At 43.4% G+C, this 18,989-nt stretch overlaps 2 protein-coding genes across 2 annotated transcripts; both read right to left on the bottom strand.

Annotated features, from left to right (window-relative positions):
• Positions 1–68: 68 nt before the first annotated feature.
• On the bottom strand, positions 69–992 carry LOC308136590 (galanin receptor 2a; the record flags this gene model as incomplete). The annotated part of the gene is made up of 1 exon (XM_080504968.1): positions 69–992. One exon carries the CDS (start codon positions 990–992, stop codon positions 69–71), a length of 924 nt encoding a protein of 307 aa, XP_080361094.1.
• Positions 993–4,703: 3,711 nt separating this feature from the next.
• LOC308136836 (parathyroid hormone-related protein-like) lies at positions 4,704–7,146 on the bottom strand. The gene is made up of 3 exons (XM_080505366.1): positions 6,746–7,146; positions 6,451–6,568; positions 4,704–5,928 (listed from the first exon to the last, which is right to left on the bottom strand). The coding sequence occupies exons 2-3, from the start codon at positions 6,552–6,554 to the stop codon at positions 5,538–5,540; spliced, it is 495 nt and encodes a 164-aa protein (XP_080361492.1). The 5' UTR covers positions 6,555–6,568; positions 6,746–7,146; the 3' UTR covers positions 4,704–5,537.
• Between the last annotated feature and the right edge of the window lie 11,843 nt (positions 7,147–18,989).

The raw sequence follows: 18,989 nt of genomic DNA, 5'->3' as shown, positions 1-18,989 counted from the left end.
GCACGGACATACGAACAGTAATTGTACACATGAAATTGTTTGAGCAGCTCTGCGCCTGTTGAAGGAGGTCAGAAGCTGTCTGTGGTGACACTGATGACCTGCGGCTGCACTCGGTTCCTGTTGCAGCTGAAGAGCCAGGCTGCCCTCCTGTGGCGGTAGCGCTTCGACAGCAGCACGTAGAGCACCGGGTTGACGCAGGGGTGCAGGTACTGGAGCACCGTGCACACGAAGTAGAAGGTCTCCCAAGCGTGTCCCTGGCGATAGAGTCCCAGGTACAGGCAGAGCTCCAGCACGTAGCCGGGCAGCCAGCACACCGAGAAGGTGGCGGCGGCCAGGAACACCATGCACGAGGCTCGGCGTGTGTTCCTGGCACTGGACACGGACATGACGGGGCTCTTGTGGAGAAAAAGAGCCAGGCGGACATAGTTGAAGGCGATGATTAGCATCGGAATAAAGTAGTAAAGCACAAACTGGCTGAGCACCACTTCGTAGTGGTGCTCATGAATGGTTGGAAGGCAGAAGGTGAAGTCTCGCAGGCCGGAGCCCAGGCTCTCTTTGGTGGCAAACATCCGCAGAGGCAGGCTGACGAAGAAACTGAGGGCCCAGACCAAGACAAACATGAGGACGACCAGATCCATGGCGGGCGGCTGGTACGGGTTCGTGACGATCATGGCGCGCGTCATGGACACGGCGCACAGCGAGTACGTGCTGGCAGCCAGGCTGAAGGCCAGCAGGAACTGGTAGACCTTGCAGGAGGTGTCGCCCAGAGGCCAGGAGTGGCTGACGGCGGAGTGCAGCGTGAAGGGGATCAGCAGCAGCGTCAGGAAGTCGGCCAGAGTCATGCTGAGCAGGAGGACGTCCAGGCGGTTCTTGCGCAACGTGTTGTTCTTGGCAAACAGAGAGAAGACCAGTAGGTTGGCACACAGCCCGATGCCCAGGATCACTGCACAGGTAGAGGCAAAGATCAGCACATAGATGCTGGGAGCAGCCATGTTAGGACGCCACCTGTCAAATTACAAAAAAACAAAAATTTATGAAATCAGTGGATTATTTCAAACCTTTTGCTTTAAACGTTTGCATTGTGAAGCATACAATGTATTAGTCGTGCATTGCTTCAGTTTAAATATCAAAAATAGGTTGATTGCACAGCACAGATGTAACTTGAGAAGCAAAACAAGATATTAATTGTTGGGGAGACCAATAAAAAGAAAATATAACATTACTCCATCCTCGTTATACCAACCCATTATGGGCTCTTTCACATTGTCTTGTTTCAAATGTGGAGTTATTATGTTTCCAAACCCTCTAGAAGTTCTAATATGTCCTTATAAAGGCTTTGGAACATAACAAAACGAAACATTTATTTTCTGAGCTCCGAAAAAACATGATGTGTTTTTTATGTTGCACAACGTGAAATACGAAAATGACTTCTAAACACACAACAGATCAATAAAATCACGTTGACTGTTAATCAGAGGTTTCAAACACAGGTTTAGTTTCTAATGTCACCTCAACCCAGTCATGTAAGAGGAATATGTTTAACGGAACAAATATATATAGCAGGATTTCACGAAAAGAGACAGAGAGAACAAATATCAAGGGCTTTGGTCTATAGTTTGACAAAGCTGTCGACTCATAAAAACATTTTTTTTCTTTTTTTTCAAACTCACTATACGGGTGTTTTTCCTCACGTCGTACCATGAGAATGATCAATATAGTCGACACCAGGATATTCTCACCATCGTCGTTCCTCAGCTGTGTCTTCTAGCTCCAGTCCATGAGTGAACCGTCCTCATCGTGTTCAACAGACAAATCTCTCTCTCTCTCTCTCTCTCTCTCTCTCTCTGTCTCTCTGTCTCTCTCTCTCTGTCTTTACTTTTATTGTGTTAAAATGCAGTGAGCAGGTCAGAGGCGGCAGCCTCTCAGGACTCATCACTAAGTGTGAATGCTGCGTGTAGGTGGAAGAAAGGCAAACATCACTTGGGCCACATTGGTTCTGGTTGACTGGTTTTAAAGAGAGAGAGAGAGAGAGAGAGAGAGAGAGATGGCCTCTGGTCAGCTGCTGTGTGTGTTTGTGCACCTCCTGACTGATTTGGGCGACTTGTGCAACTTTTGTCGTTTTCACAGCACACTGTGCAGAAACATGTCTCCGACATAGAATAACATTCTTGATGGATGTCTGATAATACCGTTGATAATCAAAGCGAAAAAGGACTGTTCTGGGAAGGATTCCGCTCTGACTAATGTTGAGTCATAAAGCGGTGACTGTGAAACACCTGACGAGACGTTGCTGGTGACAGCGTGGAGGAGCCTTTTAAAATGAAACAGGCAGTGTTTCATTTTTTTGGCTGGACCAATGGAGCCAACCCTGGAAACCTGAAGTGAGCGCTGAGCGGCCATTGGTTGGCCAAGTGCCACATGACAGAGAGTTTTCTAATTCAAAGTCCTTTGGTGTTTCATGCCACAGTGCAGCCATCGACAAGTCTGTGACTGATTTTCTTTAACATCTTTCCACTGAAGACGAAGAAGAAAAAAAAAACCCAGTCTGTTGCACATAACGTAACCATAATAGCACACGTCACAGAGAAGAGAAAAAAAAACTGCTAAAAGGAACATCCAAGTACAAAAATGAGTCCAGACAGTCTGAGTAAAAGTTAATAGATGCTCAGACAATGGCCTCACTTTATCCTGTTTCAACTGTCATATTCATCCATTCACACACACTTTTATAAATATATTCAAGCTGTGAGGGCACACCAAACAGGGAGCTGGATGGGGTTCAGTCGCTTTCCCAAAGAGACTTTGATTTAATCAGAGGAATACGCTCTGTACCACCTCGCCTCACTGCCGTTTTCAGAGAGGAAAAAAACACTCAGATCTGGTAATGCTCTTTTATATGCCTCTTTTAACAGTTTAACCGTGTATTTTAACTATTATTATATCATAATAATAATGTGTGAACTATTTACAAGTCTCCAGCAGGCTAGTTTAAAACCCAAAACATTTATAGACATGAAATTACTAGAAAATATGAGCACGTCCACACTGTGTTTCACCATGTTGTCACATGTGCAATAAATGCTCATGTGGCAGTCGCGAGAACAAGTTGTGCTCGCGAACAGACATAAGTGAAAGTTTACAAAAGTGCTCACATCTCTTCACAACTCTGTCGTGTGTAATAAAGCTTTTCATTATCGTCTATATACTGTTTTTATTAGCTTATAAATGGTAAACGGGAGTTAAAGCCACCCGGTCACTGCCTTCCATAGGATTAGAATCCCTCCCCCTCTCTGCTGAAGATGTTACTTCATGATTTCATTCAGACTGTTTCAACAACTTTTTTTAATGTTTTTTTTTTTTTTTTATGCCTACCCACAGAAAGACAGTCACTCACCAAAGGAGGGGAAAAAATACAAAAAACCTATTGATTATGCTTTCAGTTCCTTTTCTTCTCTGGAGATATTATTGTTTCTCTCCGTGGTTTGATTGATTTCTTCTGCACGGGCTGCAGGCTTTATCACGCTTTCCACAGCTTTTATGACTTTTATGTCAGCTAATGGTGTGCACTGCTGCTCTGAGCACAGGATATAGCTGATGTTGATGCATCTGCTAACCCCTCCATTACCAGAGTCTGTGTCTTTCGTTTAGTGGCTGTTAAAATGCCACATGTTCTCCAATCGGACTTTTAACAGCTTCCTTTCGTTCAGTCTGTGTCCAAAAAACCCCATTACAGGAGCTTTTTTATATCATCACAAGATCAGATGTTTCATCAGTCTGCTGTCTTGCAGTTTATTAATTTTATCAAAGGTCTTGTTAGAGAACCGATAGGTGATTCTTGATAAACCCAAGGTGGCGTAGAGACGGTTAAATCTATTTATACAGCCATCTTTCATATGCTGGATCCAGTTCTCTCTCTCTCACACACACACACACACACACACACACACACACACACACACACACACACACACACACACACACACACACACACACACACACACACTGTGAAGAAATAGAGTTGTATTTTTTTTTTTCAATCTGCCTTCTTTATTATGCCTCCATTGTTATTGGTTGCACTTTGTGTTCAAAGCACATCGTAAAATAATTCATATTAGTATTATATTATGTAGTATTACTTAGGCTATAATAGATTTAAATTCCATGATTCTTTTGAAAAACCAAAACTTTGTCATGTTCTGCTTTATTCTGATGCTCGTCTTTTTCTTCGCCGATAAAATATTATCTCCACATTTACGCATCAGTGCAGTTATTGCAAAATACTGAGAACAAATGACAGATTTGAACAGGTTGAAAAGGTACATTTTGAATGTGAAACAATGTGATCCTCTGGTACACAGAGTTACTCGCCACCTGGGTAAAAGTGAGCAGATTCAGAGCAGCAGCACATTCCCACCGACAGCCTTATTTAAGAGAAATACATATATATAAAAATATATTTTAAAATGTCAGCTCAAACAGTATTTTAGCTGGTAGAAATTTGGTTCCCTTGGCAACTTTCTTACTTTAAAAAATGCAAGACGTCTCAGACACGATAGTTTTTGGCAACTACATTGTTTACATTGCAAACTGCTGATTGCACCGTTGTGCATTATTTGTTTTAGAAAACACAAGAAAATGATTTAATATTGATAGTAAAAACACTTCGCCATGAACCTGGTGAAAGAAGACATCGTGAAGCAAAAGATCTCTAATGGCTACAGTTTAATGTTGGATTAACTGGAAACCTGTACAGTATGCCCTCAGTGCAAGTGAAGAACATTGAATGAGTCGCCCTCCGACTCAACCTCGTTCTACAAAAATAAACTCTAACATGATGCCAGTGGGTTTGATGAAGCATCCAATACGTCCATGAGGGATCGAAAGGTGGGAAAGGAAAGCAGGACCGTCACGAAGAATCACCAGATAAACACACAACACTCAACCACAAAAGAACATATACAGGATATAACTAAAGTGCATTATGGGATTTAGTCAGCAGCACCAAGATACATTCACAAAATAAATATACATTACTTTTCAAAGTTGAAATAAATTATGACGGAACCGTCTAAACAGATGTGTCCATTGAACAGTTTGTCAAAGTCCGTGATAGTCCACACGTGTAGAGCAAAGCCGGAGCAGACCGCTCAGCTTCCCGTCTTTTTCCTCCTACGTATAGGAAGGAGACGCTCTCTCCTACGCTCTACTTGTGCACGCAGCCGGATAGAAGTTATACAGTATTATATGGCATCGTGTTGAAGGGAGTCGGGGGTTATGCAAAGATTTTCCAAATAAATATGGACCGAACGACAGGCTGCACTGAAAACTCCTGAAGTGTGGGATTGTTTTCAAAACACAAATACAAACAACGTTTAAAAAAAAAAGTATCATACAAGCACAACGCGGAGGTCGCAAGATGGAGTGACGGAGTGCGGCACTCAGCTGGTCAGGCCCTCAGGCTTTGTTTCCTGGCAAGTGTCTTAGTACAGTACCGTGGCGAGGAGGCCTGGAGGCCTTCAAGGTGGGCGCCCAATCCTTTACAGCCCCTTTGTCACAACAGACCGTGCCCTCCTCCTCTTCTTGTCGTTCTCTTTGCGCCGGCCCAACCTCGCCTTTTTTTTCCTCTTGGTGGCAACTTTCAGTGGCTGGTCCTTATACGCCACGGCCTTGTTGGTCTCCTGCGGGAGGTTGGGGGCCTCCCCGCCCGGCCTGAATCTGTCGGGTAGGTCCTTGGTGGCCCCCGGGGGCTTCTGGGGGAGAGAGTTGCCACTGAAGGTGGGGTTGGAGATTCTGCTCTGCACCGGTGGCGCTCGCTCGTTGGCCGTGTGCACCTCCTCCAGCAGCTCCTGCAGCCACATGCGCCGCTTGAACTCCTGCAAGGAGCGGCCTTTGTCGTGCATCAGCTGGGCGTGGCTCACCGACCTCTTCCTTACAGCAACAACAGAAGTGACACAGTTTCAGATACAAATAAAAAAGTCGGCGGTTTAGTCAAAAAGCCACATTATACAGAATAAAGATGGCCTCTTTGTCGCAGATATGTTCTTGTGGCATCTTAAATTCTGTTTGATCTCCGTTCAAATCCTTGTAACTGTCATTTTAGTTTTATCCAGGCACTTAATTCAACACGGCAGTGCTGTGTTTATGTGGGGAATCGCGAGAGAAGTGGTGGCGGCTGCAAGGTAAGGTCAGGCTTCAGGAAACCTCAGTACAGTAGGTGGCAGCATAAACAAGTCTGAGAGCTGTCACTAATCTGAGTTTAAAGCAGACCTGAAACAGGGAAAAACACCTCTGCCTTTTTTTTTTTTTTTTGATATCTCCACTTCAAACTGCTTTGAAATTCCTAAAAGGAAATTACACAGCCTTTTTATATTCACCGCTGCTTTTTGTTATCGCTCCAACAAAAATGGAAACTTGGGTTTAAGTTTGTATGATCATTTAAAAACAACTCACGTTCTGCTACTGAGTGCTTCAGCTGGTCTCCCATCAAGAGTCGCTGGAGAACAGAGCAAGAACATAGCCAGACTCCACTGATGAAGCACGACTATAGAGCACATCCTTGAGCCAAAATCTGAAGGACACACATACAGAAGTTCACCCACTGACATTGATGAAGTCACTCCGTTTTAATAAAGCAAAAAAAAAAGCCTATGTGCTGATCTGAGCTGAAAACATATTCTCTTCCTACATACATGAAATCAGTTTGATACAGCAATTTATTACAAAAGAAGTTGCAGTTTCAACTTACGTGGTGGGCTTTTTTTTTCTTCCCCTGGTGAAAATCCACGGAAAAAGAAAGTTCCTTCAAGAATATCCCTTTGCAGGAATTAATTTTCAAAAATACGGATGGAAATTGCGTACAAAATACATATTGGTCCGTTCAAATCTTCTGGTGTCCGGCTCCATTGGCGTAAATGCAGCCTGGGGAAATCCCCTGCGGGTCGGCTCCATTCATTTGCCTCCCAACAGTGTGTGTGGAGCTATTTATTTCTCCCCAGTGTCCAAATGAAAAGTGGGACAAAGATAGAAAGAGCAGCAGCTCATCAGCCGCGGAGTCGTCACTCCAGTTTCACCACGAGTAACTCTTGAAGCATCATTTTTTGGGGGGGTGGGGGAGGTGGGAGGGGTGGAGGAGGCGAGAGGTGGAGAGCAGAGCAGAGTGTTCAGTCCAGCACTGTGAGTGAGTCTGTCTGAGAGAAAAGTCAAACTCCTCTTTGGGTGAAGATGCATGCACTACCTCAGCCCCAGCCCATTAAGTCCAGTCCTAACACCCTGCCCAACCTCCCAACCCTCACCTCTCCCTCCCTCCCTCCCTCCCTCCCTCCTCCCTCCTCCCTCCTCCCCTCAAGCCTTCACACACACCTGCTGTGACATGAAGGTGGCGCCCACGCAACACCCAATCACATGCACAACAAAAAGTAGGACAAACGTCTGAAACGACTGTATTTAATTAAAACAGTCTGAGCTGTGCGTTCAGCGGGAAGGGCTCGCCTCCCCCTTCATAAAGAGATCGGGAATGACAGGTGTGCACCGCTGGAGGTAATCGTGGGTTACCGAGCGGAGAGTGAACGGTATAAAGGGAGGGGCAGGGTTACTCCAAAGTAAACAGCCAGGCTTAACCACTTTCCCCGGGGAGAATGACCATAACCTCAGAGAAACCGAACCCACAGGCTTCTCACTGCAGACCATTCAAATCACCCCTCCACTCCGCCTCAGCAAACCAGCTCACCACCGAATGGTTACAGTGGCTTCCGAGGTATCTCTGATATTCTGCTAATGGGGGGAGCCGACGGCTCTGCAGGTTCCCGGTGCAAGTTCAGTTGGTAAACTCTCAAGCATCCGATATGTCTTCTGTGAAAATGATAGACGTTCCTGTTACAGCTCATTGGCATCATGTAAGACTTGCCACTGTGGCTAAAAGTATTGGCGTTTTCAGTGCTGCATTGATTGACATAGTCCTGCATGCCAACATGTCATTGTTCTAAAAAGTGTTTCGCTTATTTTTATACATAATGTGGCATTTACATGGCTAATTTCCTTTAAATCATTAATCGTACACTTGGAATATCATCACAACCTTGAAATCAGTCTTGAAATCATGAATGTCAAACCCGTATTTCCTGCTGCGTAATTATGAAAGTCTACAAATGAACAGGTAAAATAGATCCATGAAAGTTCATCTGTACACTAAAACAGTAAAGCTTTGTCCTGTACATTTATCTTAATCATTTCTCCATGATGATGTGATCAGATTTATCTTGAACAGATTTATTATAAGATTGTTTTAATCACACTCCACACAGGATTTGTGGACTGTTTGCAATTATGACATGCACTTTAGAGCTGCCTAATTATTCCATACGTGCTTTTTTTTTTTTTTTTGAATCACCGTCTCAAGATTGAATTCTTCTACCAACAATAAAAACTGCTGATGACATTGACCTGGACGAAGGAAAAAAAATATTTTTCATGATTTTCTTTTTTGTTTTGGGTGCAGCATTTCAGTAAAACGTTAAATGTGATGGATGGATGGATGGATGGATGGATGGATGAGTCTGTGCCTGCTGATCCACCACTTTGGTCTGGCCTGGAATTTTTCATCAACCTTTGCATGAATGGTCCTGAAATGTTGTGCAGACATCGATGGCTTCCAGAAAAATGAGTCCCTGTGACTGGAGTGATTCTCTCATGATTCCTGCTCCAGCACTGCGCAGTTCACTTCTGTGGTTTCAGGCGCACTGACTTTTCACTTGTCCATTATTGGATGGATGACGGTCACATCTGGGACAGACATTCACGTCCTCCCCTTTCAGGGAAAAACGGCAATAACTTTAGTGATACTTTTGACTTTTATCGGATTCCATCATCGGGACCAAATGACACTTTGTGCAGTATATTTTATGATCGAATACCTGTAAAACTAATAACATAGCCATTAGCCATATCCTCGTGTGTAAAGGATCACAGTTGATACAAAACCTGCTGTTCCTTTCAAAGTAATAAATCTAAAGGCAGAGGTTTCAGAAGTTTCGTCTTCAAGTGAAAAGGACATGTTAAAAGCATTTGACGGAGACAGTCATGCTACTGGAGAAGAAAGGAGATTAGGTGAACCAGTGACTGAGCCACAACTCTCTGTATTCTTTTCAAATTATCCCTCCAGCATTTTGGTTTGGCATTGGCATTGGCATTGTGAGCTTGTTAGCTTCTGGACAACGGTACTGATCTCTTGTATTCCTAACAATACATCATAGCTGTGAACTAATGCTTTATTAATCCACTTGTTTTAATGTACAATTAGAATTGCAGTTTGAACTGTTTTCAGGGATTTCCTTTTCACATTGTATAATGTTTTAAGCCTTTTCCACTATTTATTCTATGGTTATTGCCACCCTGTCTGGTAAAGGTTATTAAAAAAGGACCCAAACAAGATATTTAATGTGTAAATGCTGATCTACTAATGGGGCGTACTGAGGACTGTACCTCAGTAGAGCACTGTTGATTTATCGCATTTTCCTTCACGAATATGGAATATCGTGCAAAATGCTGGGATGGGATTTATTATGCACAATGGGATTTGCTCCCTCTGAACAAGCTCACTATGTTTAAGATTTTTTAATGTATTTGAAAAGATGGTGCCAATCAGCTCGGCCTTCAGTTGATGAGCTGCAGATTACTGTTATAAGAAACGTTTCTTCAACTGGCTCAACATAACTTTTGTCTGTGGGCTTTATTATAAGGTATTATCTCAGTCGTACCTCAAACGTTTTACTCTATGACAGCTTGGATTGGATTTCTTGTTGATTATTTTTTATTTTTGAAAAGTATTTGTTGCAAAGCTCCAAAATGTTTCATAACTTTCTCCACCAGCACATCAATCTCCATCAGTCTGTAAGTATGAGGAGAGATACTGTGTCCGGCTGATTGTTTTTGTGTGAACAGGGACTACACCATCCAGAACACCCAGGTTTGTGGTGTTATTTTTAGTAAATCATCTAAAAAAAAAAAATGCATATAAACTGAAAGCACAATCTATTTGCATGAGGGAGCAATTCAGCAGGACCTTTCAGTAAATCAGGACCTCAGTGAGCTCAAGAATAATCAGTTAAATCGTCGATTGATAACAGATATAAATAAGCTTGAGATTTCTTGGACTGTCCGTCCATCTATCTATTTCCAATACACTTTATCCAATTCAGGGCAGCAATGGTCTGGAGCTGATCCCAGCAAACAATGAGCAAAACTGCCATGTGCACTCTGGAGAGGTCATTAGTTCACAAACAGAGAAACCCATTCACATCCAAACCTACAGGCAATTTAGAGTTACAAACTGACGTCAAACACATGTTTTTGGTCTGTGGGAGGAAACCAAAATACCATGTATCATGAAAAGAACATGCAAACTCAACTGAAACTCCCAACTGGAATCAAACTGGGGGTTTTCTCTCTGATTCTACCACGCTAACCACTACAAGACTGTTAGACCTCTGTGTTGAATTTCTTTTCTTTTTTTCTAACTCTACACTGTACATCTCATAAAAGTACAGTCTTTAATTGTTAAAATGTGGGTATTTATACTTCAGCGTTCGTGAGCTGATTAAGATGAATACAGCCTATTCAAAACCCTGAGTCATTTATGTGGCTGCTCTACCTAACTGTTTTACTGCATGGAATAACTTGCATTTCTCCTCATGAATAAAACCCATAAATTATTTCTATGTGCAGTGATGATTAGTAGAATCACTCCAGGCCAGTCTGGAGACCAGTTGGTGGTAAATTACTTAATAGAGGGCTCAGTATTTTACAAGCAGTCATGATTCAATTCTGCAAAGGGGTCCAAAAAAGGGTTTGAGGCCGGGACAAATATATGGTAGACCCCCCTGCTGTCCCTGAAATCCAGCTTTCTTCTGTTTCCAGCGAGTCTGCCCCACACTTTAACATTCGGTAGGAAAAAAATACCTCATCTGATTCCATTCTGCAGAGCTTTTACCTGCAAAAAAATATGAAAAAAATCCCATTTCCTGGCAGGCTGCAGTGCATGGAGCAGGGGCCAGGAAAGCTGCTTTTGATTCATGCTAAATTGCACTCTCAACACAGAGCAGTATTCCTGTCCATTTTTCATCCTCTTCACACTGCACCTACTTCACATTCACACGTACAAAACGTATGCACACCCACCCACCCTGATTTCAAAGAATTCAAACAGTCCTGTTCCAAACAACCAGCTCATAGTCGCTCTGCATCCAGAGAAACACCCTCACTTCATGTACAAATGCAGACTATTTTTAGATAGGTTGTACCCGTTCTCTGTATCGGTCCACCCTATTATGTCATACGCTCTGGCTGAGGTTGCCGCCACAGTTCCTGCTTTTGTTGTGGCGTTACATTCAGAGCAACTATGTCTGCGGCGAGTACAATAAAGTTCAGTGTCTGCAGGTGGGTTGTTCCCAGTTCCCACACGAGTTGAGGCCAGATAACAGAGCATCGCAAAAGAAAGTGCAGATTCTTCTCAATGGGAGCTTTAACGAACTCGTACAAAATGTTAGATTTTAACTACAAATAAGGGATATGGAGAATATTTGATAATGGTCCCTTTATGATGCAGTCAAAGCTTTGATCACTCGGCCATTTGTTCACATGAGAAGTTGGGGTTTGTTATCCTGGAAAACCTCACTTGAAAAATGACTTCTGCAGAGTTACTTTTCCCCCTTAATGGTTTTTTAACGGTGAGTTACTGTACGGGCCGTTTCAATTCCTGCATTTGGGGCGTGCTTCATAATGTCGAATTGTGGGCAGTCGGAGGACTTTTCTGCGAATCATTCACACCTACCAATCATAACTGTCATCCCAGGAATGCTCCGTGTTCCTCTTTACCTTCTCCTGGTTCAGCCATTTTCATCGGTTCGGCTACGTTTCTTTTTCTTTTTTTCTTAAATGCTCAGAAGAAAAAAATTTTAATTGATCCGCTCTGTTTTCTTTTTGGTTCGTGGTTTACTGGTGTTTAAAATGTGCCAATTCTTTTATAAGCAGCAGGTCTTGATACTTCGAGACTCGGCTGGCGAAGGATACGAGCGTCGACGTCGAATTTATCTAAAGTGTGTGAACGTAACGGTTGGAGTTTCAGCTGGACTCGGATTTCAATGAACTCCAGCTGACTTTGCTGAAACCGTAATGGAATTGATCAAGCAAACGTTGGTTGCCTTGGTGTGGTGTATCTTTGCACTGTGGAGCTTTTTTTTAAATTGTGTTTTATTTGCCTGTGCAGTGAAACAAACCATCAGTCACCAAGACCAGACTTCTGAAATGCAGAGCTCCAGTGTTAATGTGACCAACGCTCTGTATTGCATGATACTGTATCTCAACTGAACTCCAAAGCAAGAAAGTGGGTTTTGACTTGTCGCCTACAACAACATACATTTCTACTTCTCTACCTTTTATAATTTATATGGTGACTATGGTTACATTTTTGGGGGGAATATTATATTTTTTCAAAACTTTTCTTGATTGCCAATCATTCTTCAGCGAGACCCCGGCTGAACTGGAATTGGAGACCTTTAAACCTGGTGCTCAACCAATAAATGAGCAGCCTCACCTGAAAACAATAGGAAACACTCCACGTCACTTGTTCTTACCATTTAAAGTTATCGCACAGAAACATGATTAACTTGAATCAACTGTGGCCTGAGCCGTACTGTGTTGATATGAACCGCGTGAACCCGTGAAGACCTCCATCGAGTGGCAATGAGTCAAAATGAATGTAGTTTTTCAGATTTATGCAAGCATGCATGACTTGCTGGAGATTTAAAAGCCTCCACATCGAGTTAATGAATGGAAATTGGAACATTATTGGTCATGGCGAATGTATTAATATTAATATGGGTCCGGATATGTTTTACTAAACATTTTCTGAAATATTTACGTAACAGTCTTTAAAAAGTTTGTGGTTAACGGAACATCAAACTGGGCCCCACCAACTCTGCAGGACCGAGAGATTGCTGACACTTAAAACAGTGTTTAATAAAAACTTTACAGCTTTACATCCTCTGTTACATGCCCGTCAATTAACAGCTTTTAAGTAAGTTTCCATCTGCAAATCCACACTTGAGGCGTTGACCCACAATGCACAATGGACTGTTTAGTGGAGATGTCGGAGAGGGGTCACCGCACCTCGCTTTAAGAGGCGTACATCCTGAACATTACCTAATTCCTGCCCAGGGTTACCCAAACATGGCCTCCACCATCGAGCATTTATTTGATCTGAAAGTAGCCGCAAAAGATTTGTCTGTTTCTATTTCTACTGCTTGATATATGATAATCCCGCTCAGGTACTGCTTTGGGACTGATTTCATATTTACAACTCGATCTCTCTTTTTTTTTTTTTTTTTTTATGTTAACCATAAATGTCAAGCTCCTGGAGACACTGAGTCGGGGAGGTCCTACCAGGACAAAAGCATGTTGTCCAGACTCAGCCTGGAGCACAGGTATATTAAATCATTATTTTTCAGACAGGAAATATCTGCCATTGGACATTTTGCCTGTAAAATGTATTTGTAAGATGGAACGATTCCTGCTTGGCACTGCTCCGTTCTCATTTCGAACTCCAGCGTTCTTACACTCATCTATTCAGCGTTGGAACGGGTTTAGAGTGAAAGCCTCGAATGTTGTCCATCATATGATTGAACTGCGTCTTTGATCACACCAAAGATGTGATTCAGAATGATTTAGAACCGAGAAAAACAAGCCCAAAGCTCCAGTCTTTGACCTGGCCTCTTGAGGTTCCCACCGCATTAGCATTTCTCTCTTGGCAGATGTTTATGGTGGGGTGCTTGACTCTCTGCAGTGTGCTTCAGGCCCTAGGGAAGGACGGGAGGGGGCGGGGGGGGGGGGGGGGGGGGGCTCCTTACTACTTACTCACCCCCCTTCACTCAAACCCAAAACCACAAGCTGCCCAATGTCTGATGCCCCCCCTCTCACTCTCCTGACCTCAGAGACAGCTCTCTGGCCAGCTGGACGTAGCCTGAAACCCCCACACAGCCACCACCAGTGACCACCACCCTCCTACCCCCTGACCTATCACCCAAAACATTACCATAAACTTCAGCCTCGCTGCCAAGCCACACACACAGCGGTGCTCACAGTTGGGCTCTGCACTACTCGTCTATGTAAAGATAGCTCTGTCTGAGGGCAGAAAGTGGAGCTCATGGACAGGGCAAAGCGCTCTCGGTTACGACGGCATTTTACACGCGACATAAAACCTACTGTGGTGTTTTATGTTTTGTGGCTTGGGGTGAAGCCGTGGCATTGCCTGTGGAACAGACTCCTGCCCGCTGCAACAACTACCGTGCAATATTTGAGGCCGATGAAAAATGTGGCCGCTGGTGTGTGAACCACTTTGAAACATGCCACAAGTCGGCATGCTCCAAGTCCTTCAGTCGCTTGACAAATGGTGCCGTTTTCGTGTTGCCCCGGCCTCGGCAAAAAAATTAGAAGAATCAATAGAGGTCTGATTGAGGAGACCACACACACACGGTGTTACGGTAATGACGGGCTGAGTCTGTTTGTTTGCATAAGTGAAGAGCAGGCTCAAATCGTTAATGAGTGCTTTGCGTCCAGCGTGCAACCACAGCTAAGCCAGTGGGTCAACACGGTTGGCCAGACTAACCACTGCGTGTGTGTGGATGTGTGTGTGTGTGTGTGTGTGTGTGTGTGTGTGTGTGTGTGTGTGTGTGTGTGTGTGTGTGTGTGTGTGTGTGTGTGTGTGTGTGTGTGTGTGTGTGTGTGTGTGTGTGTGTGTGTGTGTGCGCGCGCGTGGGTGTGTCTTATCCCCGTAAAGCAGATCATTAGATTGTAAGTACAGACAGATTACCAAAGTTAGGTGAATCATAATTTTGCAGGGAATGAATGTAAGTCAATGCATTAAAATGTGCACGTGTTCCCGCGTGTGTGCATGTGTGTCACCAGGTTCTCAACGTGATCCGACATCTCTACCTTAAATGACTTTCATATAAATATAATAAGTTTATTGCAGTGACATTAAACTGACCAACAGTGTGCAGAAATGTATCGTATTGCACTCACTTTTATAAGAACTTCAGAATATTATGAACACCGGTCAGTTGGATCAAATTGGGCTATTCAAGTTAAAGCAGTTATATATGACTCCAGCACATTGTATAAGTGTACATTGAATTAGGTTATGCATGTCCCTGAAAATTCAAGAAAAAGGTTTAAATGGTTTATTATCTGACTTTGTTACAGAGTCTTCTTTAATTGTTAATTTGCTCTTACATCATGTAAAAGCTTTCTCTGTAATGTTGCTATATTTAACAATAACATGCTATATTCACTTGTGCTCTGACACACAAGTACACCTTTATTTTCCCTGTGGGAAAAAAAACTATATCAGAGACATTCCAGTGCAAATATTCAAACACGTCAACAACAAAAAATAAAAAAAACAACACACATTTCACTTGAAATTTCCAAATCGTTATAATGTGCAGGGTTAGCCAAGTGCACTTCACCGACTCAAAGCTGATCCATTTACAGTAAATGAGCTTGTCTCTGTTGGTTTCCTGGCCAATTACTGCACAGTGAACTTAGGGCCCGTATTTATTTATCCATAGGTTATTTTAAATGGACTGCGCTCAATGCAGAGGCCTTGTTGAGCGGGCTTGTCCTCCCAGCTTGTCCCGGGACAGGCTCGCAGCGCTTGGCAGAGCGAGAGAGAGAGAGAGAGAGAGAGAGAGAGAGACGCTGATGCTGAAGGCAGCCTCTGGACAGCTTTATCCTGTGTCGAGCGAGGCCACCCGCTTCGTTCTCACCAGGACACCGTGACTGGCACGGCGCTCCCGGGCCTCAGTTTTCACCTCTCAATTTTCTGCCTCTCCGTGAGAGCTGGAGAACACTGCACACTTATTAAAGACAGAATGTCGAGATCGCCCCGAGAACAGAAGGCTTAAACTGTTGCAGAAGGCATGTGCGGCTTGATGAACGAATTTCAAAGGGAGGCTCATTAGACGGATTACATATGTTTAATCCAAGTGGTGGTCTCACGTACACCGTGAGGGCCAAGTTACTGTCTGTCTTTGGAGGGGCTGTTCCAGCGTGTCAGGACTCAGAAGCGTTTACAAACGGCCGCACTCGAAGGCGGAGGGAGACGCCGGCCGTCAGAGAGGGAGGAAGGGGGAGGCAAGTGAGGAGAAACACGTCATGTAGTGTAAAGCCGCTCTGATTTTCAGATGATCTACCCACAAAGAGGCGTTGACAAAAAAAACTGAAATACTTGAGTACTTTACAAACGACTAAACATGTTTTACAAGTTTCCTCAAGACTCAAACAATTTGTCAGTTAATAAACTGGCTCCGTGACACTGGAATAAAAAAAACACTATTTAGAAAACTGCCAAAGATTTATTAAATCCACTTTTTTTTAGATGTGGCTGTTGGCAACTTTTCTCAGTCTTGCTGTAAAAAAAAATACACTTTGACATCTGACATCATCTTAAACCTCAGGAAACTGTGATGCACATCCAGTGTGTTCCATAGTGCATTGTTGACAACGACACCAGTATAGTTTGTTATACAAGAATGTGCTCATGGTAATATTCACGCTCGTTGATGCGATGACGTCGCCTTATGATGCAGCGTGACGCACTGTTTTGTGTATAACTGCACACCGGGAACCTGTTCGCTTCACGATTGACGTAGTTTAACAAAAAGTTAATGGAATTAAGGGTTTTTCTGCCATTATTGACGCACTTTTGGCACCTCAGCTGAATGAAAATGAAAGCAATCTGCCTGAAGTCTCCACACTGCGCTGCCTTCTACCTCCCTGTAACTGTCCACAGAACAGCAACGACTCCGTCTCTATCTACACAAATGGCTTTTTGAAAGTTCTGCAAGTCCTGCATATGAAAGTTTGAATTATCATAGTATTTACAATACAAATGTCCCAACTTGCAAAATGTTGTAATAAAGTTTAGATTTTACAGTTGCGACATTTTTACCAAAACCCCAGTAACTTTCACTGCATATAATATTGAACTAATATATATGTACATACATAGTTATATAAGCAAGTTTGGTAAAGTGCTTTCCAATAGCTGATTGTAGAATTGCTTTATTCTAATTTACTTGTCCGTTACTACCACTACTATTTAGCAATGCCTGAATTAGTAGCATGAATTCTCAAGGTCTCAACCTCCGTTGCTGTAAACAGCTTTAAGTTGTTAACCCACTTCTTGTTCCCTGTGTGGGGAACCGGCTCCACGAACCAGGGACATACAGAGCAGTGGCAGAAAACACAAGAGGAGAGTGGAGTGGGTGGTACAAAACAGAGAAGTAATGGGTTATGTTTGATAATTTTGGTATTAACTGGGAGATTTAACTATGTGTTTGTCAGTCAAACTCCATAAAAGCATCTATTAAATGTGCAATATTGGAAGATGGGATTTGTTTATTTGAAAAGGCCTGAAGTAGGTTTTAAGCTGAAACAGTCTAATGTGGTAAAAAAAAAAAAAAAAAGTGACATCATGTCCTTTTTATTGACAGACACTTGGAGCGCGGGGTTTTCACCAAACGCAGACAGACAAACCTTTAAAAATGACATGAGCTCAGTCATGTAAACACCGAGACGCAATAAATGCGAGCAGCAGTAAGCCGCTCGTGGATGTTATGTCTGCTCAGAGTCGCGCCGAGCAAAATACCGAAACTAATCAGATGGCGACAGAAATCGCGACAGGAAAAATAAAAAGCAGAACAGATTAAACTCGGGAGTCGCGCCTTTAAATATAAAAAAAGGTCTGACAGTAAAGTTTCAAATAAAGAGTCAAAACCTCGGCTCGTCTGCGAAAAAGGGCTGAACAGAGACGCGTAAAGCCCCGACAGGCCTCCAGATCACATCAATGGATCCGTCCCTCGGAGCTGCCAGTGATCTTCCTGTTGAGTCTTTGTGAGTTGTGTGTTTAGAGGTGTTGTGGTCTTTCTTTGACCTGCGGTTGATGAAACTCCTGCTGTAATTCAATATTTCGAAGAATGGTTCATAGAGAGAAAAATATCCCCACCCACTGACGAAAAAAAAATTAAAAAAATTCAACCAACCTCTGAAATAAGTTTTTTCTTCCATAAATTGAAACCATGTGCTCGGCCTTGATGATGTAAATGTTCAGAAGTGTTAATTTACTAATTAACAGTGAGTCCATTAGACATTTCGATTACATACTCTGGGCAGGAGATGAATCAACACGGAGCATAATTCATGCAGGGGCCCTGGCCAGGCGCCTTGTTTTCTGTCCGACTGTGGTTTTCCAACAGTCTAAATCCATGAAGCGGATTTGCTCACAACAGCCAACATATTTCTCCAATCTGCATCCCCTTGTAAAGCAAAGGAAGGAAGGCAGCGCTCACAAGTGTTTGTTTTGTACTGCCCGCACTCTCTCTATAACCCGTAACATAAGGCCCGGCTTTCATTGCCGGGGAATTAGCTTTTTTAAAGTTTGTTTTGTGAGAGTTGTAAATAAAGCAGCACTGATTCAGACCGAGATCCCCTTTCTCTCAGATGGGGTATGGCTTGTGTGGGTGGCTTTTTGGAAATACTGAGGCAGGCTGAACATGTTTATATTACACTGTCCCCAAGGAGAGTTGAGCTTTGTGGTGCAGATGGATTACGGGGAGGAGAGGGGGGGGGGGGGCTGTTGTAGACTCTTCAAGTTCAGTGTTAATGGTGGGAGCGAAGTGGCTGTGTAGGTGTGATGTGTTCGTTTCGCAGGTCGCTGCCATTTCTGTCCACGTCAGGGCAGGGAAAAGGGGGGATTCCCACGCCGGCCCACGGGGCCTGTTTCTGCAAAGTCCAGGGCCACAGACTTGAAAGAGGCATCAATCAATACTTCACATCAACAGTGAGTTATTATATGTGAGAGCGATCGCTCGTGATGAGCTCACAGCGGGAGAAACAAAATCACCCAATTCCTCACGCTGTCTGCGTCTTTCAGTTCA

This window comes from Blennius ocellaris (assembly GCF_963422515.1).
Source record: "Blennius ocellaris genome assembly, chromosome: 11".
Lineage (NCBI taxonomy): Eukaryota > Metazoa > Chordata > Actinopteri > Blenniiformes > Blenniidae > Blennius > Blennius ocellaris.
The sequence above is the reverse complement of the archived record's forward strand: the minus strand, read 5'-3'. Positions and strand labels throughout refer to the sequence as shown.